We start from the raw sequence: 27,257 nt of genomic DNA, 5'->3' as shown, positions 1-27,257 counted from the left end.
TTCTTTTTCATCGATGTTCATGAAGCACTGCGGCGACTGGATTTCATGCCACATCTGGAGTCATCAGCCGCATTTAATTAATGCTGATAATGCCAAAACTGTACAACTAATTCATTCATCAACCAATCCAAACAGATTATACCTCCAGTTAGGGCTGTGTTACTTCGATTAACTCAAAATACAAAGCTTTTTTGCTGAGGACTGGTTCTGGACTTTTATGGTTGTACAGGCTTTTTCTCTTTTTGAGTCTAAGGCCCTTGAATACCATTTCAGTGAGATTTAATAATAATAATAATAATAATAATAATAATAATAATAATAATAATAATAATAACCAGTTTTATTAATAATGCATTTTTCACATACCAAAGACTTCATCTGGGTCGGTACAAACAAAGACCGCACTAACCACTGTCTATAGCTGGAATGGTTTGTACAGCTTGGAATCTTGGCAGTAAAAAGGAACAAGAATTTATAGCACAAAATGCTAGTAGATTCCAGAGCAAAAATGTATCACATACATTTGTCAAAAGTTACATGAGACGAAGTAAGTATGGGAACATAAATATCAAAAGTGGTTTTAATGCTCTAAGGTTATCTGCATAAGAGAAATAAATCAAAGCGGTCTCCAACTCCATACTATCCATCAAACCCATATGATAATACAATGTCAGCCACAAATTCAGACTTTTTTTTTTTCTTTTTTGAGGGGGGTGTAGCTTTACCTTTTCTCAAAAGATTATGTGTTTTTTTTTTTCAACATTGCATTACCTTACCTCAAACAGTGCTTTAAATAAGGTTCGATTTCCTTTCTCCTAACTGGATACATCTGTTATACTGAGAGTACATGTGACATAATAAACCAACAAAGTAATCAGTTACACTATGACATGGTAACATCCCACATATAAATACCCCGGTCACATCATACCTTTTATGTCCTTGTTTGAGAGAAATACCTCACTGGATTGATTCAGCCGCTCAATCTCTGCAGACGATTTTCGTGTAGCCTTGTAGCATTTTCTGTTGGGAGCTTTGATTTTTTTTTTTTTTTTAATCTCCAAAATCTGAGACAATAATACCTCCAATCCCTCTTATATAAAATGTTTCACATTCAGGTACACTTCTAATAGCCAGCCGTTGTACTGTATACTGGAACGTATTCCAAGTATATGTCCTCTACTGGCTAGACAACCACTCTTCATTCACATTTTGAATAGCCTGCAAATTGACATAAACAACAAAATCTGGAAAGAAAACAATTTCATTTTGCATTTACAACGGGTCCCTTACAAATGAGCCTTGACAGGAACAATGGTTCAAAGGTTCCGAGCACGGCTCATATCTCCCAGACTGTGCTGTGTCTTGGTTGTCGTAACAGTTCAAAAATTCAGTTCATTTAGCTCATTTCTCCTTTTAGCTGTCCGCTATTTTTATTAGAGGGCAACTGGAGAGGGGGGGGGGGGGGGGTGCGATAGAGAGGGAATGACTTTTGTCTGCGAGCTTCCCGATAACAAGATCTGTTGAGTCCCAACCAGTACAACTGTTCAAAATTTACAACCTCAGTGTGTTTCTCTTGCTAATTCCTTTATGACTGTATAAACTGTAACTGAGTTCAGTGTCTATAAGTAACATTCTCTTCTCTGTTGACGCTATGTTAGTGTTCCTTTTGTGCTATCGATGAGTCTTGCCAGGGGTAACAGATTTTCTCTAACCCTTGGCTTATCTCATCCACAATCTGACTGTCAATTTTTTAATTAATCCACGACTGCCAAATTCAACTGTTGCACTCAGCCCCTCTTCGGGCTGACTACAGCTATGACTTACTGCTCATGTCTGGGTGTTGATCATCAGAAGGAAGCCTTCTCCAACCCTTGCTCTAATTATATCCTCTCGTCTCTGTCACTGTGCACAATACTATTATAAGTGATGGCCAGGGCCCTGGGGGATAGCACCCTTCCTGCGACCAGTGCTTCTCCTAAGAATACTAAACCTAAGGCCAAGTAGATTATCTTCTAACATTCACCAGATCTCATCAAAAGATCACACATTTGAGGTTCCCTCTGGTAGCCCTTCAGCCCCAAGGCTCTGATTCAGTTTTCCTAATCAGCTGAGACTGTGACTGGGGAACTGAGTTTGAGGGGTACTATTCAACCAAATCACTGTGAAATAAAACTAGCTTCAACTTTCTTTCCTCCTTTTGCGCATTTCACACGGCCTACGTTCTTTAGTTTGTCCTGGTGGGCGGCTGGTTCACGCCCGTGGATTTTAAGGCCACTTACTTTCATGTTCGTAATAGAGTAAAACAGATGCAACTTCTTTGTTTCATGTTTTCTGGGACAAACCCCAAGAAACAGTGGTCAGGCTTTCTCTGACTCCTTATATCTTTGCCAGGTACATGACAGTTGCCCTTTATGGTCCTCAGGGTACATGATTCTGCTGAAACTCAGTGACTGGCAATCATACACCCAAGTGTGGAACACAACCCTCCTTTTTAGATGACCAAGTTGAGCATCACAGTCAACTTTGACAGTGAGTTTCTTCACACCCTCTTGGGGCATATTCATCCTTGGTACGATCCTGTACTCCGACAGGGTGACTGTGTCTCTGTGTCTCTGTGTCTCTGCTCTGACAGCTGATGGGAAACATTCTTTGACTCCTCTCCCTCAGAGAGTGTGAATCCCTGATATGCAGTGAGCCCATTCTGGCTAATTGACATGTCTGCGGCTTTGACTGCTATTTGACTGCTTGGAATACTGGGCCTGCTCACCTTATGACAATTTCAGCTTTGAGTCAATGACCTCTGTCTGGGGACCTAGTGTCACAGGCTTCGGATAACCAGGAAGGCAGCAATCATTTGACAGTTTTAGGGTCCCTCTCAGGGCAGGACTACCTGTCCGCCTGTGTGCCTTTAGGTTCAAATCCTTCTCGCCAAGAGGTGGAGAATTCGGATACGTACCTCTCGGAGTGGAAAACAGTCTGGAACAGCAGGCAATATATCAATGCACTGGGGCTCCTGGTTGTCGTTTTTTTTCCCTCAGCCCTCCAGCGTTTTATACCCTTCCTGATAGGCAAGCAAGTCTTCACAGAATAAGACAATACATCAACATTCTCTCACATAAATCTCCAAGGATACACCAGGTCAAGATGGTCGCTACACCTCTGCTGATGCATACTGATATGGGCCCTCCCTCATCTGGTTTCCCAGAGAGTCGTTCACCTTGCTGACATACACAGCCGGCTGGTGGATTTCCTCTTCCAAAAGGAGATTCTCCGAGGAGAAAGGCAGCTTGATTCAAATGTGGCGCAAAGGATACGGCATTGATTTTGCAGAGTGGAGATGGATCTCTTCACCTCCACTCAGATCATCCATTAACCCCCATGGCTGTACCACAGAGGGACCACCCTCTGTGCCAGGGTGCACCGGCTCACGCTTGGTTGGATGGCCTAATCTGTGCTTTTTACCTCCACCTCACCACTGCACTGGATCTATCAGTGCCACCACAGAGTGTTGCTGGATGACCTGCTATGGCTAGCCAGAGCACTGTCGTCACCCTGCTAATCCAGCTCCTGGTGAGGATCTTGGAGCAGTTTCCAGACAGCTTTTGGAAGAAAAGCTTATTGTACGTGCACTTTGTACTCAGAGGTAAATAGATCCATAAATCTATTCATTCATATACACATGTGGGTGCAATCAGATTTGATTTCAATGGAACTTGTAAATCTAACATGTCTTAAGAGTTTTATTTACATAAAAAAAATATACGCTAATACAAAACGACTGTTTCAAGCTAAAGGTGATTATTGTCACAGAATACAAAACTCTGCTGTGAAGGCCTATCCATCAAATGCATTGAATCCCCACAGATAGAGATGATTTATGAGAAGAACAAAACGGCAGAAAAAATAACAAAGCTTTCCTTTAAATCTTTCCAAAACCCAATACTCATAGATAAAGGTACCTAAAATATGTGCGGTTTTTGGCAACAGCCGGGCCTCAGAGTCGTGTTGAAACGTACCCTGATGGGACTCTGTCTAGCAAGAAAATAAACACGGAACTCAGTGCCAGGATTAGACGGCTACTACTTTCCTTATTTGATTAAATCTGTCAATGCAGAAAACACATTTGGCTACAGATCTGAGTCTGGAGGGTTGGGGAGCGGAGGGGAGGGGGTCGGGTGGGGTGGGGTTAGGCTTGGAAAAATCGATTCAAAGTAAAGGAAAGTCACCTCCGGAGTGCTGGTTGGCCACCATATCAAACAGCCCATTTGTTTGTTCTGTTATTATTAGTGCTCCTCTATTCCTATGTGTGTTAGGCCGTCTGAGCTTGGGGCATTGAGTAAGGTCTATCATGCCTTTCCTAATAAACATCATTGTAATTTTCCCAAGCTGGTAATTAACTCAATGGTTAATTTGTCATAGTTAGTTAGAGCGTGACGCGGTGCTGGTGGAAGGCGTAAGCGCGGCCAGACGTGCCTAGGCTCTCTTGTCCTCAGCTATTCATTTTTCCCAGCACTATAATCACATCTGCTACAACCAGAGGCTGCAGTTCAACACAGTCCATGAAACTGCACCTATATTTCACAGAGTCCCTAAAGACAGGGACTGGGACATTTCAGAGGACAAAAAAAAAAAAAAAAGAGATATATATAAATAAATGAGGGCTCGGTGCCAGTTTTTGTGTGATTATAAATATCAAACAGATTAGCAGATTCTAGGCCTGTCATCGAAAATTTTCCACGTAATAGCTCGATGCGATTTGTTTCGATTTGTAAAAATGTTTGCACTCCAATAATCAGTTGGACTTTGTTGCATATTGCTTCACGCTTTCAATTCGTCGTGCATGTTTGATTCACAGAAGTAAATAATTTTTGATTGTTTGTTTACTTCTGCTCTACAAGGCAATTAAAAGAATAACCGTAAATGTAAAACAAAGGAGTAGAAGATGACAGGGCGACTAATCGTATTGGAAGTAAAGCAAAATGAGTGATGGAAACATAATTGATGAATAGTCCCACACGTTTTGAAAGCTAAAGATTCACTTTCCCCCCCCCTAACTTCTAAGTTCTTCCTCTTGAAAGTATATAATTGAGCTGAAAGTTGCCTCCGTGGATACTAATTTTTTCATGAATACGAGATGCTTCTCAGCTGAAGAACTCTATCAGGCCTTGATTGCTTTAGCGACACACACAATTACCCAGCTCTTTGCCTTGATTACACAAACTCCTCTTTTTAGGGGCATCCCAGCTTCCCTCCATCAGTCTCTCTTCATCCAGACTCCCTCTCTCTGTTTCTTTCTTTTTTTTTTCTTCCTTTCTCCATCTCTCTCTCTCTCTCTCTCTCTCTCTCGCTCTTTTACCTTTTTGATGTTGGTAACATACCTTTTTTCTCTCTCGACAGAGCATTGTCTCTCACTTCAGTTCTCTCTGCAATCAATTAACTCTCCGTGTTCACGCTGTTGTGCTTCCCCAGGTACATCAATCAGCATCGCTGCTGTGACTGACAGCAGGGCCTTCCTCTTTTCTCCCAGCAGCTTCCCTGTGCTTTGTCAGGCATAGCCCAGTCACCTGGAGCACATGTTCTGGCTTTTTTTTTTAACACCGCTGCAACTAGAGGCAACTCACTGCTTGACGAACGCAGTACTCTAACCAATTAGAGTAATCATGCTTCACTCTCCCAATAGGAGATATTTGTAAAAAAAAAAAAATCATGGCAGAACTACTTAATTTCTCCTTCTTTTTTTTGCAGCATACTTCAATCTCTGGTTGTGTAACTTTTTTGGGACCTGACGAAGCCTCCTGCCACAAAAGGAGCAGCGGTTTGAAGTTGACACTCTCCTCATCTTCTTAAGACAATATGAGCCGGCTGTGAGTCATCAGGGAAAAAAAGAGTCACACAGGGACACCGATATGGTGCTGTATTGCATCCATTAAAACAAGCTTTGTCTGACCTGAGAAATGTTGCCAGTTATTCTGAATAAATAAATGTCATTTTAAAAATAAAACAGCTTGATATAGCTCCAATACCATTCCAATAATAAACTCTTCTAATAGGTGTAAACCCAGGCAGAGAATGAATGAATACGTTTTCTTTATAGGTTCAGTGTTTGTTTGATGTTCCGAGTGTCAATCACTGTGGATTCTAGAATGGCTTGTCCATGTTCTGATCCAGTTCTCCTGGCACAGGGCTTTCTCTCACTGGTATCAAATCAGTCACGGGGAAATGGGATGATTCAGTGTTTTAAAGAATGTAATTGTATTATTTTAAATCCAGAAAGATAAAGGCAATGCTTTTGCGGTTTCCTTAGAGTAGGGTCCCACCGTAAATCCGGCAGTAATTTCCCCAGACTCTTATCTCATTCTCGGGATGTGACAGGATTGGCGTAGGGTCTGAGGAACCTGATGTTTATCCCCCCCCTCCGTGCCCCCCCTCGCCCCCCCCCCACAACCCCCCCGCCTAACTCTATAAATCTCCACACTGTGTGTGAGGAGGACATGAAGGTGGATTTATTACACGGCGACCGAACACATGGTCTGAGGAGAACTTTGGGTGTTCACAAAAGAGAAAGGTCACCCTTGACGTGACAGCATCGCTAGCCTTTGTATTGTACAGGTTTATCACATAGCGTGTACCATAGGCATCATGCCAATCATAAATTCCTAACTGATTTTTTCTATCCCTGCACTCCTAAACCTTGTCTCTGAAGTAACAGAAGTAAAACAATTGATTGTATGAAACAGAGATAAAAAATGAAGACTATATATATATATATATATATATACATATTGATGCACAAATGAACTGTAAATTCCACCAAAGTTGCATCTGTGGTCCAGAATCTTGGGCCAGATAACTGTTTATGTTCCCTCAAGTCTGTCTCCATCGAGTCACAGTGTGGCGCCCTCCCAAACAGGCGTGTAAGTAATCGCAGGAAGAGTCGAGAGGAAAGCGCCCTCTCCCCTGGGTCTTCTAGTTGTCTGACGATATTATATGGCTTGTAGTATGAAAACATTTTAAATGTGGAGACCTGTGTGTGTGTGTGTGTGTCTTCTTCGTCCCGGGAGGAGCTGACTGTCATATGCTGGGATAAAAAAAATACGTGGATAAGTCATAGTGTTTTTCTACATGAAGCTGGAGCGCAAAATTGAAACTCCAATAAACGCATCATAAATAGATATAAATATAAATATATATAGAAGTATACATACATTTTATATGCAAATATATATATTATATATAAATCTATATATAAACATATATAGAATTATCACATCTGTGTTTGTTGTATTGATGTGACTATGTCTATCTGTGACTTTCTCCTGAAATCAGTCAGGACAAAGAGTGAAGCAAAGGCTTTTTGGGTCTGCTGACAGAAGACCTGTCACCTCTGTGATAAATCAATTGTTCCTATATGAACAGCAGCAGCTGTATCCATTACCTGATCAGTCCTCAAAGTGCCATGTCAGGGGTCCTTACAAAAACCCTTAGCTGACACATTCTCACACATGGCCGTTCAGCTGCGTTTCCCAACTCAGTCCTCAAAAGCCCGCTGCACTCCACGTTTCCGTTTCGGCACAAGCATGCCGGATTGAGCTGATCGATCAGGGATCAAGCAGTGGATTATTTGGGTGAGGGGTGTGCTGTTGTACAGGGGTGATGAGGACCGGGATAAATTATTCTGTCTTAGAAAGCCTCTGTAACTCAGGCGTACAGTCTCCACGCTGACCTCTAAGGACCAGCGCAAACATAAATATATATCACATAGGACCACTGGTGGCATATATAATATTAGGATGTTGAAACATGGTGGATTATTTGCAGGGAAAATGGCTTGATTCTTAATTGTATTCTGGCACTGATTCTGTGTCATTCTCTGCTTAAAAAAGTATATTTTTATTTCTTGCATATAACCTCAAGGAACACAATAAAAGATGAATACTTCATACAGCGTAAGAAACACTTGACTGCTTGTTGAGCTCTTACCTTGGATCTTACTCATGGATCAGCTGACATATTCTTTCACAATAGAAAACTGTCAAAATCACAAGAAAACGTCTTTTTTCTATATATTTATGTGACCAGCTTCAGCTTCTAAGAGCCAAGCATAGAATTCCATTCCAACATGAAGTCTCAATCATTCCCTCATACTTTCCTACTTCATATAATCAAATTCCATGCTTTGTCAATATGCGTGATAAGTCAGCGGGAAACACAGATCAGGTTTAGTGCTACTGTTGTTTGTACGCCGTTGAGGGTTTACTTTTGTCTCTTGCTCCGAACTATTTGAATCTGAAAAGCCATAAGGGGTTACGAAAACCAAGGTCATTTAAGATCTATTGTTTCCAATTCTGTTGTTAAGCAGGCGGAGTAAGTTACGAAATTGCTCCGATGCAAATAGAACACACCTGCATCCACGATTCCAGATCCACATGCCTGGATTTGCTGATGTCCACATTATGTAAATACAGTGTGACTATCGTGCACTGTTTTTTTTTGTTGTTTTTTTTCCCCGATAAACAAGCCAATTATGATGGGGGACAGACAAAATGATTAGAGCAGGCTATAAAAAGTCCTGAGCTCTGCATTTTAATGATTTCATCTGGGACAAAATCATCCGCTTTCCTCTCGAAAAACTGGCCCAGCATCTCCATTAGGCTAACGCTCTACATTACATTGAGCTGACATGAAAAAAAAAAACAACACACGTTATTTGGTGTAACAGCAACAGCACCAGTCTACTACGGTAAATGGCAGTTGGCGAGAACATTTAAAGAGCTAAGGCTAAGACCACGAGATTCACTTCACAATGCCCCCCCCCCCCCCAAAGGTCTTCAAAAATCAATATGCCAGAAAATGTCACCAGAACTGATGGTGACAGAGAACAAAAACATAATATTTAAAAGTGTCTGATAGCAGTGGCTTTGACGGGACAGTCTCTCTTACTTCCATCTTAGGTACAGCGAGATAGTGATATTAAAGTGCTGAGTGTTCCAGTCAATCAGACAATGACTGACCTTACTTTTTCACGTCCCAATGTCAGTCCCTCTGCTGCGGAGTCTTATGTTCAATCAAGTACTTTGTCTCAAACCACCACAACAAATGACACTGAGTCGAATTGTTCATTTCTGTGTTCAGGTAATACTGTCTCTAATGGGAAAAGAGTGTTGGCATTAATCATAATGAGATCAAAAATCAATTTATGTCAGAGACAAAATCATTTTTTTAAGCGGCAATTTGATCCAGATAAACCCTACACAAGGTGGGCCTTACATTTTTTAGGTCTCACCAAGAAAACACAAACAAAGAAAACAAACAAACAAACAAACAAACAAACAAAACAATCATAGTATTCTGTGGCTTGTGGAGAGTAAACTCACCTACTTGGTCAGTGCTGATTGTGATGGCGGCTACAGGTCTGGGGAAGGAACTCATTTCTGACACGCCGTTGAGGGACTCGATCTCAAAGGTGTAGTTAGAGTGGGCGGTGAAGTCCAGCACGGTGACGGAGGCGTTGGTCAGGCCCTGGGGCCGGGGGACGAAACGTAGCTCCCCCCCACACAGCTCACACTGCTGGGGGTCGGCCCCGCACCTCTTACACAGCACGTTATAGGTCAAGTCCTTCCTGCCCCCCGTGTCGCTTGGAGGGCTCCACTCCAGGAAGAGCGACGTCTCGTTAATGTTGAAGATCACGTTGCGTGGAGGAGACGGAGGCCCTGCGTCGGAAGAGGAAAGGAACGACATGAGTAACACTTGAGGACAGCTTGGAGAACATTCGATGACTCGTCCATGTGAAGGATATTGATGAAATAATCCAGAGTATTATTGGAATAAATCCAGCGCATTTCAAAACGCCCTTTTTTTTTCTTTTTTTTTTTTTTTTGCAAGGAACTTCCCGACGGTAACTATGAGTTGGCATTAAACCATCGTACCAGACCGTGGTTGTAATTGTGCATCAATGAATTAATGAATTAAAAGCAAGGATTAGTCAGGCATATTTACTCCGATATTTTCATCAGGAAAAAAAAAAAAAAGAGAGAGAGAGAGAGAGAGAGAACAGAGTAATAGAAAGTAGCCCTACGCTGCGTGTCAGCCGCGGGTGCTGAGTGCTAGCAATAGCAGGTGTCAGGAGGGCAGAGTTAAAAGCCCTGTGGGATTTGGTGCAAGGCAGCACTGCCAAGCCCCAGCAGCTGCCCTGACAGTGGGAAGCACTCTGCTTCCTCTGCCCCCTTGTGCTGAGCAGACAGCCCAATGTTCTAGCTGTAAATACACCTTTCCTTTTGTCGAAGCTTTGTGATCACGCACCCCCACCCCTCCCACCCCAACCACCCCCCCGCCCCAAACCTGTGCCCATCCCTGCCACCCCTCCAACCACCCTCAAATTCCGCTTGTCCGAGTCTGCCTGCTTCTGGCTCACCACCCCTCCCCCCCCCCCCCCCCCCCCCCCACCCGTTTCTATCTCTCCTCCATTCTCTCCATCTCCAAACTGCCATTGCAAGCCATCTATCAGCTCCCATTCTGTCCTCTGGAATAGAGATTCTTATCATGAGAGACATAGTGGATAGACCTTCTTTCTCTTTCTTTCTTTTTTTTTTGTTTTGGACCTTTGTTCATGAACGCTATATACAGGATCATTTTTTTTTTCTTTTCTTTTTACTCTTGGGACTAAACTAGTGGAGTGAGCCCGCATTTGTGAGAGTGCTTGTAGTTTCAGTTTTAATGGAAAGGGAAAAGTTTAGTGTTCTTTTTTTCTTCTTTTTCTTTTCTTTTCTTTTCTTTTTTTTTTTTTTTTTTACTGTGTTGGAGCCAGAAGCTTGGCCAAAATTCAAACTCCTTAAACTTATGTCCACCTTGAACCGACCTGATGGCAACTCTCCAGTGGCACATCAAAGAAATTATGAGTTCAGCAGAGGCAAAAGTGTGAGGATGCCTCCTGCATGCCCTGCTGTTCACGATTAGCTCTTAGACCTTCCCTGTAATTCTACAGTAATATACACAACCTATAGCTTGTGATGGTGTATCTTGAATTTAGATCTGAAAGCAGGGAGACCAGTCTTAACACTTATCTGAATATGCAGTGGAGCTGTTGTCAATGTTATGATTAAAATCGCATTATAATCGAGAAATAGTCATCCTGAAATAATTATTCTGCATCATTTATGAACATCAGGAATCAGAACAGTGAGTGACAATTCGCTCTATCCCTAAGGAGTCAACATGGGCACATTTACTTCAGAATTATTTGAGACTGTATTACATACATGTACAAAATGACCTAAGTAAGCTAAACAACATTAGTAGAGAATACATACATTAGTTACACTGACAAAGCTATAGCATCGTGGGCAAATCTGACCCATCCTTTCAGTTCAATGTGCTTCATGTGGTTCTCTGTGTTTCTACACTGAATTTAGTCTTTTTTCTGTTGCAAAATGGAGGATTTAATTACAAACTAACAGTATCTAGCACTTCTACAGTTCAGTGCTGTGACATAGGAAACCATCATTCAGTTGATTCAATTAATAAATTAATTTCACAATCCAACATTTTGAATCAAGGAAATGACACCGGGTGGTAAGCTGTCTAGATGTCAGCAGAAAAAAATGAAACATTCAGTACTTTCTTGCATTTGTCGAATATTGCTCAATAAATACTTTAATCTCAAACACAGCGACCTGAAACCTCAGAGGCCTGAAATCTCATCTTGGCCAAGGAAAAAAAAAGCTTTCCTCAGTAAGGTTGGACACAACTTCGATGAAGTAACTTTCACTTTCTTTTAAAAAACTCTTTCGAATATTACCCAGCCTTGGCACTTGTAAAACTCATTATAGATGTTACCTTCATAGCTACTTGCATTAATATCCTATAAATGACCTTTACATCTGACCGTTTTCCTGATTCAAACAATTTTCATTAGGTGATTGTTTTCGGAACTGTTTATGGTAACTTACTGGTACATGGCATTGTGGGCGGGTCCTTCTCTGCCCTGAAGTATCCTTTCTCACAGTAGCAGAGTGGAGAGCCCTCATCATAACTGTAACTATGCAGGGGACACTTGGAACACTTGATGTTGCCGGCAAAAGCCTTGTAGAACCCTGGTCGACAGGCTGCAAAGGGAGGAACAGGGAGAGGGAGAGAGAGAGAGAGAGAGAGAGAGAGAGAGAGAGAGAGAGAGAGAGAGAGAGAGAGAGCAAAAACTCATCCAAACATGTACTGCATCACTTTATGATTCAAAATCCGAGCTCTCAATTTTCTGTTGTGGAATTGAACGTCATAAGGCAGCTGTGGCATTGTTAAGATTTAACAGACAGTCCATTTGAGGGTGTGAGTATACTATTTTTGGGCACAGTGAATTTCAGTACATACCCATAGCTCAAAATGAATTAGCGTTAGCATTTATCAACAATGTCGATATAAGTTGCCAGAGGTCTGTCAAACAATGAGAAAGATTTAACATACTGGAAAACTGCAAAAACTGCTTTTTTTTTCCTTAAAATTTTTCTTAGGGAAATGAAACTGCTTCAAACCAAACAGAAGTTTACAAGTCACATGCCTTTATATTACAAACATGATACAGGAGCACTTGAGTTTCATGTGTGAAAGGAAAAACATAAATAAACAAGTGTAGAGATGTAATTGGAAGCTGGTAAAAATAAATAATTAACTACTATCAACGCAGTTCCACTGACATGAACTTGCAATAACACTGAAAATAAAAAAAATGTCTACAAATTAAGTCCGACGCTTACACGTGTAGTGATGTCTTACAATGTATGGGCAGTACTAATTAGTAAAGACTTAACTATTTAAAAGCAACCTGCACACCATACAAAGGTTCTGCAGTAGTTAGAGAACTGAACATTATAAGTGTAGATTACTTTTGCCATATACCGGTGTATTATCTGTATAAATATGATTATTTTGATCACTTTAAGTTAACTGAAATCACCTTGGTTAACCTTGGACTTTACTTCAAAGGTAACCTCAATCAAAGTGCAACAGTTTTAAAAAATTATTTTCATTTCAGAGGTTCATTAACTCCCATTTTTTTTGTTTTTCACAACATGTAATTCTTTATACCATATGCCTAAAAAAGACTTCTCTCCGAGTAGACAAAATCTGCTGCCCAGACACGGAGCTTTAGGGATTCTTTTCTTTTTTTTTTGTTTCTTTCTTTTTTTTCAGACCGTTCGTCTATTCATTTTAAGAGGAGAGGAATGAAATGGGACCAGTCTGAGTGGAAGTCTCCCTGTGGCCTTCCTGTCCCTTTGGTCGCCACTTGAAACGACGGTGTCAGAGGGACAAATGGCATTTCAAATCCTCGCTGGTCCCTCGCTGATAAGTTTCAAATGTGTCCTGAGACAAAAGGCTGCTGCCCCGTGCACATTTAGCGAATTCCACTTCTGCTAGCTGTCACAGGGAACATCGATTTAACAAACTAACACAAGCTGAGAGATTTGAGGGCTTCACCTTGAAACACAGAATGCTTTTGTGTCGCGTGTTTTCCCCTCCAGATAAATGAACTGGATTAAAAAAAAACAAAAAAAAAAAACACCAAGCCTACAAAAAAGCCCTGGACGCTTCGCAACAAATGTTCACTATTGAACGAAACAACGTCAAACAATGAAACTGCATCAATATTACGAGTAATGTCCGAGCTGACGGTCCAAGGTTAGCGCTTCCATTAACCCTTGAAGCAGTGCTATCCTTGACACCCAACTTGTCAGTCACTCACCTCCTGCTCGTCTCTATAAAATCAATGAGTCTCTTCAATGCCCTTCAGATGACCTGCATTAATAGACGGACAGATTGAGCGGTCACTTTCACAAAAAGGAACCAAATAACTCCCGCTGCTCAGGGATGGAATCGGTTTGTACAACGTTTAGAGTATGAATTCAGTGAACTGAATTTTCTTCTATCAAGTAATCAAAATTTGGAACATCGTGCTAGACACAGTAAATCCGTCGTTCTCTGATTCTTAGAATTGGTAAACAACCTCAGCATCAAACTCATCACTTCGTTAGCATAATGGCTCTTCTCCTGGTAGTCTAATATACGCGGCATCGGTCATTAGCCATATCAGTATAATTTCTGCTGGCAGTGGGTAATTATAAAACATCTTAATGAGTGAAAGGACAGTTTCTTTTTACTGACTGCATGCTTAACAATTGCTCAAAGGCACATGTACTAATTTGGAAAGTAACTTGGATAAATGTAATAACTGAAAAATATTTCAGAAATGATTACGATCAAACTCACTCCTTGGAAAATGATTTTCTCTTTGTGATAACCTTCGCTCAAGTTATTTTTTTAACAATGCTATGATGTAACAATTTCTGTCTGTTACAGAAAACACTGACAATTGAGTAAAATACAACAAAAACGTTGGCTAACTTTTTCAGTCAGCTTCTCATCTAACCTGTTTAAAGAAATAACATTCAATAAAATATAAAAAGGTGTGCAACTGCTTTTTTTTTTTTTATTATGACTGCTCCGCCATACATTTTCTGTCAGTGAATGCGGCTGAACAAATGGGCTTTGTCTTCCGTCTGCCTGTGGTATCCGACGAGAAGGGGGTGCAATCCGGCTGCGATGCTTTGGCTATGGTCCAGCAGGTGCAATTGTCACATCACCTGCCTCAGTAACCTGGCAGGAAATCGCTCTGGAAGCACAGGAGGAAGAATTCTGGTTGGCGGAGGGTAATACCCTGACCCTGAGGCTCAGCTAATTCTGGGTGAGTTTCCGAAGGTTAATTAGCTTTGGAAGTCATCCAAGACCACACTCTTGAAGGAAGAGGCATCTCCGACTGGACTTTCAGCACCCCTGGACAGCAGACAGCGTTCAGCCTTGGCAGATGTTTGGACACTTTTTTTTTTTTTTTTTACTTGTCTGTGATGGTGTAAGTGTGCTCTTTTCTTCCCCGGCACTGAACTGTGATGGTTTTCTGCCTTCAACTCCGAAACTCTGTCCATCATTGACAGATGATGCTTGTGCCCTCCTGGCAAGAGCTCTCTCTCTCTCTCTCTCTCTCTTTCACTCTTTCTCCTTCTTTTTCTCCTCTCCTCTTTCTCCTTCATTAGCACGAAGACCAGCAATTTCAAGAGAAGCACAATTCTGCAGCATTTACTTGCAGAACCACATGAACAAATGTTGCAGAATAGTTCAGCTCTTGAAATCAAAGAGAGTGCAAGATAAGACATGGGTATGAGATTCTATAGCAACACTGAATATTGAAAATTAGCCATTTTCAATTTCACAGTATGTATTAGCAGCATATATATATATGTGTGTGTTTGTATATGTTATGTATAGTTCTATAGTAATACATATAAGTATGTATCTATAAAATACATTACTTTTTTCTCAATAAAATGTTGTCCTCATATCTTTTCATATCCATCTTATCTCTCTTCTGTCAAAAATGAGAGTGCATAACACTCCAGTAATGTTTCTTCACAGATGTAATTATGCTGTTATTTCTTGCTGGAAGAGAGATATGTGACGTTCAGCATAGGCCAGGTCAAAATTCATAAGATATTTATGCAGCAAATCATTAAAAAAGCAGCCTGTGGATAGATAAACTTCTAAGACAAAATTACATCTGCATCTTGTCATATAAAATTGAAATAGTGCCATATGATCTAAGAGAATAGTAAGACACTAAAATACTATCCACAGAGGTCCAACTAAAATAAACACACACACACACACACACACACACACACAAAACCCAAGCAAAACAGGCCAAAAAAACTGGTATCATCTGTTTAATTGATAAAGTAGTTCAAACAAGACGAATCCATGGCTTGATGAAGCTTTGAAACGTTTGCTAAAATTTACAAAGTGTCTATACCATTTACACTGTGATGGATCAAATTATACGCCACTCACCGGACACTGATAATGCCCATGATTGTGGACATGTTAACATCTCCAACATTGACTAGAAAGCAGTGATAAATCTGACTTGATAAGAGACAACAGATTAATACAAGACAGTTACCCATGCCTCACTAATGGGAACAGCCGGCGCCACTGCATCAGTGTCAAGACGGTTCTTTAAGTTAACACTCATACATTGTGGTAGAGATAAGGTGACACTCCACACAGGATTAAGATTTGTGATGCAGGGCCCTGAGGAGATCTGAAGGGCCTCTATCTGCAGATACCTGCCGTGCACATTCAGGTCTTGTCTTTTGAGTCCATCCACCCCCCGCGGTCCCCTATCACACTCTGCTCTGCACAAATGATGCTACTTTGACACTAATGGACTGATTCAATCAGATTTTCGCCATGCCTCTTTGTTTGAGGTGGCTTATGACTGCGGTATAACGATACTGTCTTGTTAATGGGTAGTTCTGCTTCGAGACAGATAACAGAGAGAGAGGGAGAGAGAGAGAGGGAGGTTTAAGCCTTTAATCCACTGATCAAAGTTTGGTTCAAAGTTGGGTTTGGATGTGAATTCAATTACAGGTGAGGTGGTCTATTCTCACAACAAGAAACCATTGAAAAAAAAAAGCTTTGGCAGAAATAATATTACCTCTATTGACCAAGGATTGAACAATGATTTCACTTGCAATGAATTATCATTTTCTTCACATCATAGATCCACAGTCTTATTATGTAAATACAAATTGAAGTGAAATCAAAACAGCCTAGCACCACATCATTCTGTCTTAATTTTTATCTCATAACACGTTGAAGCAAAGTCCACTTTTACCTACAGAAACTTTTCAGATCAAACAAGTCCAAAACAAAGGTGCAGCAAAAACTGCTTTTAAAATAATTTCAGGAAGTGATCAAATAAGCTACAAGAATAACATGAAATGTCCTTGCTTGAGTCAGGTCAATCAGTTGCTGTTATGAACAGAGTTAATGGACTACTGTTTAAAACCCCTTTTGTGTTGCAGGTAATGGATTCCTGTTGACTTCACAGAAAACTTTACGGGAGAAATAAATAACCAGAATTACATTAAATTACAGCAATTTACTATTAGCGGTGCCACCCTACAATGCACATCGCCACAAACACATTGACTGAAATAGCCTCCACTATTCCGTGAAAAAGACGAGGGTTAATTTGCTCTTATTAGTATTATTTTCTGGGTTACGATGGATGGCTAGCCAAAAATTGACCAGTCTGATCTCGCAAAGAGTTTGAGGCACTTTCAGGGCACTTTAAAATAGAGCCCCCATATGCTACGTTTTGGGAAAAAAAATAATAGCAGAACTCCAAACACTTCAAAATTCCACAAGCACATTTCACAGCAATTCAAAAAAGTTTCTTAATTGAGGATGGTACTCTTATAAGTAGGAACTTCAGTTTGCAAAAGAGCCGCACTTATAAAATTTCCACTTCATTAATAATAAACCTGAGTTCTGTCAAAAGTCCTTCAAGATAATCTCTAATTGCTTCCCAGTTTATACGATTTTTCCATCTTTCAAGAGGAGCTCTGGGTGGAATATTCCTTAGAATTTGCCACACTCATATTGGTGAAAGTCATAACACCCGGTCTGCCTAGCTGCCAACACTATCATACGCTAACGCTGGCTGCTAACATATTCCAATGCTGAATTGCTAGCATATTCCAGTCATAAAAAACCTCCACTCACATGTCAACCGATCTCACCAACATGCTTTCCCAGAGTAGTCTGAGGGTGGATATGTGAACTGAATATTGCTATCAAATCTGCTAAACTCTTTTCTTTAAACGAGTGCTTGAGTCATGATAGCGCAATTACTCAATTCATAAGGAGCCCTGAGTAAAAGCCCTACTGTGAGAGAGACAAGACAAAAGAGTGGACGGTTGAGATGGAGAATCACAATGAGCTTTGACTGATGCTGAATGTCCAGTTGATTTCAATACCTCTTCATTTTCCACAACCATTACATTTGAATGCGAAATGCTCAGTCCGTGAAAGTAACTATGATGGAAATTACCTGCCTATTTCTAGTCCAAATTCATTTGAGAGGAAATTTAGTTGGAGCAAGGGAGGGAGGGGGGGGGGGGTCCTCTAGCAGTGACAGGGAACATCACGTTTAAAAGACCCTTTTTATTTAATTGTAGCTTCAGGTAAGATCAATGTTTCAGTCTTTTTTTTTTTTTAAAACGACCATTCCCTTTTAGAGTAAGACACAGTAGCCCTGTGGGATTTCAACATATTGTAACGTTAGCCAACATTAGCTGTACCATTAATTACCGGGAAAACATATATTTATGGAACTTTTAAAGGTCACTGGCAAAGATCCTTCAAAAAAAAAAAACCTTGTTCTCAAGCTCTTAAAAAAGTTAACTTCATTGTAAACCGTGTAAACCTTTTAGACTTCGCCCGTTCATAAAGTGAGGGACTGGAGACAGGAAATGACTGCATAAAACCCAACAATGGAGGGGGTGAAAACATGTGTTGAATAAAATAGTGATAGTAAACCTGTACAGTGTTTGGAAAGAACGATATCTGTGAGACAGTTTGCACTTACGCCGACTTTATTGTCATATAGTGAGATCGTAGACACATATCTAATGTGAGGTCTATTCTGCTTTACTTTTCCCCGACCTGCACTGCTATTCAAAAAAAAAAAAAAAAAGTTCCCTTATAACATCTGAGAGGGTGGCTACAGAATCAAAGGCTCTCCTTTGGCTTGTTTAATTTTGCAGTCCTGTGAGTGACTGTCAACACCCTCTTGATGATAGATGTCCTCACCTGGTCGAGGAGCCAGGGATGTAGAGACAGTAATTACCTTTGATTAGCTGTCTAACTGTAGGGATGTGAGAACAAATTTGACTTGTGGGTACTGTGGTTTTTTTGGAAACTCGGCCAGCTTGCTATGCGGCTCCTACCCCCTTCTGTTTATCCATTCCTTCAATGCATTAATTGTTTGCGTTTAATTATCCGATTTAAACCTGAATACCATTTACCACCTAGGAAGACTGAACCTTGGCCTTGTCTCTGGATGTACAGTGGAGAAAACAAAGTTAATGAATACTTAATAAGGTGTTTTGATGATTGCAATGACTCACTGCAACGTTCTTCCACACGATTGATCGTTATTGGAGTTTTAAGTCTGCATTAGATCAGTCTGAGTGATCTTAACAAGAGGTCACATTAGCATAAAACCCTCTCCCATAAGTAAACATTGCCTCAGCAACAAAAACACCACACAAACAGAGATAATGACACAACGGTTCTTTTAAGTGTCAAAAATAGAACTCGAACGAAGGGATTAAACAGATTGTTTTGTGGGGTTTTTTTCTTTATGGTGATATTTTTAATATGAGAGGAGACAGACACATAAATGTTAAAAAATCTTTAAAAGGAACAGGAACTATGGCCAATCTAGATGACTGACAACTCTTTCTTAAAAAAAAAAAAAGAGGGAATAAAGAAAAATAATGTGATGCTTCTTTTAACCAAATGTATGGATGGACAGATAAACACAGTCTTTTGGCTGGCAACTCTCATTGTGACATTTAGTTTATCACTGAACACACTATACAGATCAGATAAAATAAACTACATCACCATCCTCTGTCCTCTGATGTTTCAATGGCTCATCTCCATTGCATTGCATCTGTGTATGCTTTGAACATGTGTGTATGTGTGTGTGTGTTTGTGTGTGTGTGTGTGTGTGTGTGTGTGTGTGAGAGAGAGAGAGAGAGAGAGAGAGAGAGAGCAAATGCTCAAACAGTTTTGGCACAAATGTCAAAGCTGCTAGCTTCCACTCTTCAGCATTAACCATCATTCATGGCAACTGGCGTCAAATTTGACCTCAGCTTCCTTTGTGGTACCTAAAGGTTACGTCTGTTTTTACAAGCATAGAATTGTTTAAAGTTGTTTACATCTTCAAAATGCCTGCATGACATTGAAGTGACATTGAAAAAGTTAAATTGCTCTGTTGATACTAAAATGAAAAACAAACAAACAAACAAACAAAAAACCCACCGCAATTTGACGTCAGCATCCCAGGAGAGTTACTCTCCATACAGGAAAAAGGCTAAATTAAATTGTTTAAAAAAAAAAATTTTAAACTGTTCAGTGCTGACGTAAATATTACATTGTCTTTTACTATTCATTGCTGCTGTGGAAAATTAAATGTATGCTCTGAGATTTCTGGAAAAAATACAGCTATTAATTGAGAGCATCAGAGAATGTTGATAAAGATGTTACGATAGGAAAGGAGAAACTACAAAGTCTTCAACAACAAAAACTACAAAGTTATGAAATAAAAAAAAAGGCTCTGAAATGTTCAAAGATAACAGAAAATTCACTCTGAAATTCAACAAACTCTCAGTAGAACAGAACGCTTCTGTTTTTCTTCTCTCTCAATCACAGTTTGAAATGTCTTTTAGCTGCCGAAGAGAAAAAAAAGACAAAAAAAAAAAGAAGGAGAAGAAAAAGAAAAAAACTATTGAGGAGCTGGGTGGGATTTGATGTTCTCAAAAATGTGAGACTTGCATCTTGAGGACCAGCTGCTTAGAGCGGATATGATCTAATGGCGAGAAAGCCAGACTTGTTTACCAGTCAGTGTGAGTCTCTTTGCTGTCTCTGAAGATTTCTTTTCATTAGCACCATTGTGCTGATAGACTCTAATGCCATCCTGTCATCCCAAGGCCTCTAGTAAAGCAGTGCTATCTGGGTGTTAAAGTGGAAAATGACAACCCATTATGAATACAATTAAGCATGCAAATCTATAAGCCTGGAATGATTCATTAGCACGTTTTCGAAAAGTAAACTTTGGTGCTTGGTGACACCATGGTTATTGGGAAGGAACTGGTATGTGTTGATATTTCAACATCCTATTCTCATGAAGCAACAGCTCTTGTGGTACAGTTACTGTTAATTAAGTCCCACCGATATAAAATTATGCCTATCAGACGAGTAACTGTCACAACCTTCACCTCCATTTTGGACTTTTAGTTTGATATGTCTTTGTGCTCTTGTTCTGTGTCTGTCTCTGCCCCTCACCTGTTCCTGTTTGTCTCGTTATTAACCTTGTTAATTTCAACCAATCCTGTTTTGCCCTGTTTAGTTCTCCTTCTATTTAAGTCCTAGTGTTTGCCTTGTACTTTGTCTATCGTTGTTTGTGTATTTAGCACACTGTCATGCTGCACCTTTTTGTTACCAGTTTTTGTTCCTGTTCTGCACATGTATTTTGATCTTCAGTTCCAGTAAAGTCCTCCTTTTTTTCACCTTCATCATTGTGTTCTGCACTTGGGTCCTGCACCACACCACCAGCGTGACAGTAACCAAAAAAAAACTGAATATTGCAGTTTGTGGAAAATTATTCAAACTTGATCAGGTCAATACAACATCAGAGGAGATGAAAAGATGTCTGTACATATTGTATTAAAAAAAAAAAAATTCTCATTTTGCAAAGAAATCTAGGTTGTATTAGAAGTGGCACAAAGTTTCTTCGCTTTATGTGAGAAAACAGAACATATGGCCCAAAATATCTCTGCTTGGCGTAAAACAAAACAAAATAAACAAACAAACAACCTGAGTACTCATGAAAACCGCATTTAAACAAAAACAATGACAAAATGAACTAATTCTATTTTAGTTTACTTATTTTTACTAAATTCATCTCACTTCAGTTGTTATTCTATTAGGCACTGGTGCCACATTTATTTATTAGTGTATTGTTTTTATTCTTATGTTGCTGTATTTTTTTTTTTTGAGCAACCTCTGGCAAAAGAATTTCCTCCAAGAAGAATAAAGTTCTATCTTATCTTATCTTAAAAACTTCACCTGGTGATACTCCCACAGAAAAGAGAAGGCCACCTATGAGAATGCAGCAGGATGGTTGAAAAGAAAAATGTGTTGGGTTTTATTTCCCTTCCTAAAATGAACAGAGCTAAATTAATGTGGGCTTTACAAAAAGGCTGGGTTTGTGACATCTGTCACTACTGAACCACAAACAAGTCCATTAAACTCCAGAGAGGAATCTGTGACCCCTACAACCTAACTGCCTCATGAGCTCACCAGCCAAGGCTAACTATGTTATTTCTATAATTATTATTATTATTATTATTATTAACAATAATACTAATACCAATACTAATACTAATACTAATATAAAGAAGGAAAAGAAGAAGACGGTTGTTTAAAAAAAAAAAATCCTGATTGTGTATAAACAGCTTATTCAGGCAGTTCATTCTGCCAAAGCCTGTAAAGACCTTTTCTTCACTAAGACTGTTTTAAGTGTTACCCTCTCAGTTTTCCTTTCAGACTGTCTTTCACTCGCTGCATTCAAAAGACAGGTTTAAACTTTGTCATTTTTTGATGTTTTACACTTTGCACACATTAACTGTTATATTACAGTGATTCACCAACATCGTGTATTTAAAGAAAATATTTATGGCAAAACAACATCAGTTTCACTGTATGATAGATATAAATTCATGCCCTTCCACACATTCAGTATTGCCACAGGGACAATCAGTTCAGTGACAATAACAACACCAACAATCAAAAGTTTTGAATTTAAGATGTTATGACTTCTTAATCCATGATAGTGAGAGAGAGAGAGAGAGAGAGAGAGAGAGAGAGAGAGAAAAGGAAAGCATTTGTCCTACCGTAAAGCTTAGTAAATACTACACTGACATTGTAACAACAACAAAGCAGCGCTGAACTGACTCTTAACATGAGTGATGTGCCCCCTTGACTGGAATACAGGTTCCATTCATTTTGGAAATCTGTTCAGAAATGGTCTCACAAAGCTAAGCGATCATTCACTGGACATGTTTCTGCTTTGCTAGCATATAAACGGACTTATCTTGCTATTCTCACAAAACGGCATTGGCACCTAACATCAACCGACCAAACTCTTTCCTGATGTCGTCCCGAGGATGTTGCTCCCGACCAGGTTGAAAAGCCCTCCTCCACTCTAACACCCTCTAATGCGGGGCTTTTTAGGGAAGGCTATACTTTATCTGAAGAACTTGAGGTAATGTCAGTGTTTCCATCAGTGCAGTTGAGTCTGCTCGGGTCCTCAGGGACACGGACATAAATGCAGTAATGGACGCAAACACTCTGATGTGACATTAGTGAACAGAGGTATTAGAGCCAGACCTTGTGCCCCGTTTTTTTTTTTTTAAACTCTTTCCGCGGTAAAAGCTGTGTGAGAGCTATGTTTAGAACATTTGACATTGACATGCTTACACTTATATACGATGTCAGTCTGGTATTTGCTAAGCTTTAAACTAACGCAAATATTGTCCCTATTTTGTGTTTCCCACTAACACGGATTCAGAAGTCCTAACAATTTCGAGTCAAAACCTTTGAGCGTTTTCAGTTTAAAGAGGCTTTAGTGCTACTTCATGCTGTGATAAACATGTCGTGCTGTCAGGGTCTCAGTTGTTCACCTCCCGATGTGAGTCTGACAGTTTATTTAACCCTTCATCGCTCCCAAAGGAAACAGTCTGTTGTTAACAACAAAATGTTCTGAGGCCCTACTGGCCACAAACTTAGCAGATTAAACATTCTCTTTGTGACAGGAACCCCCTTCTGACCCGTGAGTTGCTTAGGTACGGACCTACAGTGAATCAACATTACTGCATGCTAAATCTACACTACAGTACACTGAATCTACACTATACACTACACTGTATCTACATTACAGTACACTGAATCTACACTATACACTACACTATATCTACAGTACAGTACACTGAATCTACACTATACACTACACTATATCTACAGTACAGTACACTGAATCTACACTATACACTACACCATATCTACACTATACACTACACTGTATCTACATTACAGTACACTGAATCTACACTATACACTACACTATATCTACATTACAGTACACTGTATCTACACTATACACTACACTGAATCTACATTACAGTACACTGAATCCACACTATACACTACACTATATCTACATTACAGTACACTGAATCTACACTATACACTACACTATATCTACAGTACAGTACACTGAATCTACACTATACACTACACTATATCTACAGTACAGTACACTGAATCTACACTATACACTACACTGTATCTACATTACAGTACACTGAATCTACACTATACACTACACTATATCAACACTGCAGTACACTGAATATACACTATAGCACACTGTATCAACACTATAGCACACTGTATCAACACTACAGTACAATGTATCTACACTACCATTACACTAAATCAATACTACAGTATGCTGTATTTACACTACTGTACACTGTATATACACCAGTGGTGGATTTAAGTATGGGCGACATGGGCAGCCGTCTAGGGCGGCATCTTTCTGGGGGGGGGGCACGGTGTGCACGCAGAAAACATTTGGAATGGTGACATGTACACGATTGGTTTTCTATCGCTGATTTATATGTTACGCCAATGATATCATGTCACTGTGTGGGTCAATTAATGTTGTCAGAGTGGGGCGCCCTAATTCTAGTTTGTGAGCTAGGCAGGCTACTGTCTGGGAAGGTCTCCCACTCAGAAGTACAAGATGGGGAGGGGGCGGGGGTTCGGTTGACCTCAGGTCTCCCCGCTGGAAGCCCGAGGTAGGGGGAGCGGGGGAATCTGTCAAATAGTGCACCTCTAACTTTGTACGGTACTAATGCAATTAGTAAAATCAGTCACACTATGAAATGCTACCCAGTAAACCACAATTCACTCATAATACTTTGAATATTTAATTTCACAGACCTATTGTTGCATTTTTTCTGGTTTGTGCGAAGTCGTTAAGAATAATATAAAACCAGTCTGCACACCACCAGGGTGAACTGACTTAGTTTTGACTCTTGGGTGACAGTGTTAAGAGGAAAGAAGAAGAGGAGAAACAGGCCAAAGATAAAGGTATGCAGCCATGTCATCTCTTTATGAGTATAATATTATGCATGTAATGAAATAGGCTAGTATAACACTAATGTTTGTTAGCCTATAACATAATAAAAATTACAGTTAGTGCACAATAGTGCTTTGTTTGTTTGTTTGTTTGTTTTGGGCAGGGGCTGAAGGAGGGTTCGCCCAGGGCACCAGACAAGCTAGAGCTGCTGCTGATGTACACCACAGTTACACTGAATCTACACTACAGTTACACTGGATCTACACCACAGTTACACTGTATCTAGACTACACTGAATCTACCCTACAATACACTGAATCTACACCACAGTTACACTGAATCTACACCACAGTTACACTGTATCTAGACTACACTGAATCTACACTACAGTTACACTGTATCTAGACTACACTGAATCTACACCACAGTTACACTGTATCTAGACTACACTGAATCTACACCACAGTTACACTGTATCTAGACTACACTGAATCTACACTACAATACACTGAATCTAGATTACAACACACTGAATCTACACCACAGTTACACTGAATCTACACTACACTGAATCTACACTACAGTTACACTGTATCTACACTACAATACACTCCAGAACTCTGAATCTAAAGTGCAGTACAATGAATCTACGTTTCATTTTCTTACTCCAAACTAAGACCTATTACTCTCTCATTAACACTTGGGTAATTTTCAAAAAGTCTTATGCGAGAGCACATATGAAATTCATTTTCAATGCCTCAGCTGTTTTCACTGAGTGGGAAAAAAAATCTCATTTAACAGTTTTTTTTTTCCCCACCAACAAAACGGTTCTGAAATATCAATGAACGCCATATCAGGCTTTCATCATTTTGCAACGCTCCTTAAAAATCCAGCATGTTGAACTAGAGAATAAACACAGAGGAGGCAAATGCAATTATTTTATAAATATTTTGTGTATGATTTTAAGAAATGGCAGCTGAAAAAAAAAATAATTCAGTCGCACAAGTAGACCCTGAACCCCCAAACCCTGCTGTACTCTTATGGTCCCCTCTCCCGAAACACATTCACATCCAAACATTACTGGATGCAAATGTGATCTAAATTCCATCTGCATGATGAAATATGCTCACGCTTAAAATCCATACGTGCGCATAAATGATCAAATGGACTAAAATTAGATCAGTGCGTTTCCACACCACCTCTGCATTATCCTCGGAGTGATCAATAAAACGCATTCGAATGCGCTCCGTGGACGGTCGCGGCTTAGGGAAGACGACAGCCGGATTGGCCTCACCTGTAAACGGGGCCGAGAGGCGAGATTCGGCTCGTGTGCGAACGCTTCCCGTGGCTCTTTAATCATGTTGGATGCCAGACACCAAATTAAAGCTGTCACTTCCACAGCTGGACCCTGGCGTGGTGTGCAATTTGGCGTCTCCGCGCTAAATGCCCCCTCGGTGAGAGGGCTGCCTATCATGGTTTGTCATATGAAGGCTGTCAGGAGCAGGGGGCACGCAGGCCAAGGCGGGGCGCTTTTTAAAGAGACGCCTCAACATCCCCTTCAGAAACAAACCGAAAAAAATAAAAAAAAGGGGGATGGTGTGCTCTGAGGGCAAGGAGGGCTGGGGAATCATTTACATTAGAGGGTGATGGAGACACGGCCGTAATGACAAAATGCCACAGTGCGTGTGTGCACAGTCACACACACACACACACACACACACACACACACACAAATATATACTGACAGACAGAGACACGAGAGACATGTACACACACACACACACACACTCACTGCTCTCTCTCTTTTACACACTCAAACACTCATTCTCTCTCCCTCTCTCTGTCTCTCTTTTACGCACTGACACACTCACTCTCTCTCTCTCTATCTCTAGGCTGTGAATGTCCTAAAATACTGTGACCTTAGTATGATAGATGCTGGTGGCGTAATGAGAAAACAGGCCATTCTGCCACTTAATGGTCCTCATCACCATATATGCACAACCAAGGACAAAGAAACTGCTCACAGCTGTGCATGTAGAAATAAATAAATAACACCAAAATTTCCCCCCAAATCTGGTAGTGCATGATATTTCTACCCACAATTGTTTTTTTTTTTCTCTCTTTCAGTAATCAGATGTTTGTAGGTCTTTTCTATCAACCCTCTGGGTTTTCAACAGCACAATCAGATAAGCACAGCTGGGTAGGTCTCCTTACAGGGACCCCAGGTATGTAAAAGCAATTAAAAATATATCAGCGCAGTCGGACGAATGCTAAAATCACCGACACAATTTACTCTCGCTGCTTCCTCCGAGTTGAAAAAAGAGAGAGTCCTTAATGACAGTGTGGTAAAAGTTAATAAGAGCATTAAAAATGCTGGCTGGTTACTGAGCTCCGCCAGGGCTGACTAATAACAACCAACTGAGCTGGAAGTCTT

The 27,257-nt window shown here is 40.2% G+C and overlaps 1 protein-coding gene across 1 annotated transcript in view; it reads right to left on the bottom strand.

Annotated features, from left to right (window-relative positions):
• Positions 1–27,257, bottom strand: part of LOC115823225 (ephrin type-A receptor 6-like) — a 129,336-nt gene that overhangs the window by 46,265 nt on the left and 55,814 nt on the right. Inside the window, exons 4-5 of the mRNA XM_030787261.1 lie at positions 11,949–12,104; positions 9,378–9,713 (exon numbers count right to left, since the gene is read on the bottom strand). Of these exons, the coding sequence (XP_030643121.1) occupies positions 9,378–9,713; positions 11,949–12,104 (492 nt within the window). The remainder of the gene's footprint in view (positions 1–9,377; positions 9,714–11,948; positions 12,105–27,257) is intronic.

The sequence above is a fragment of the Chanos chanos genome, chromosome 10, assembly GCF_902362185.1.
Source record: "Chanos chanos chromosome 10, fChaCha1.1, whole genome shotgun sequence".
NCBI classification, from domain to species: Eukaryota; Metazoa; Chordata; class Actinopteri; order Gonorynchiformes; family Chanidae; genus Chanos; species Chanos chanos.
Note: the sequence above shows the minus strand (reverse complement) of the source record. Positions and strands in the feature narration are given on the sequence as shown.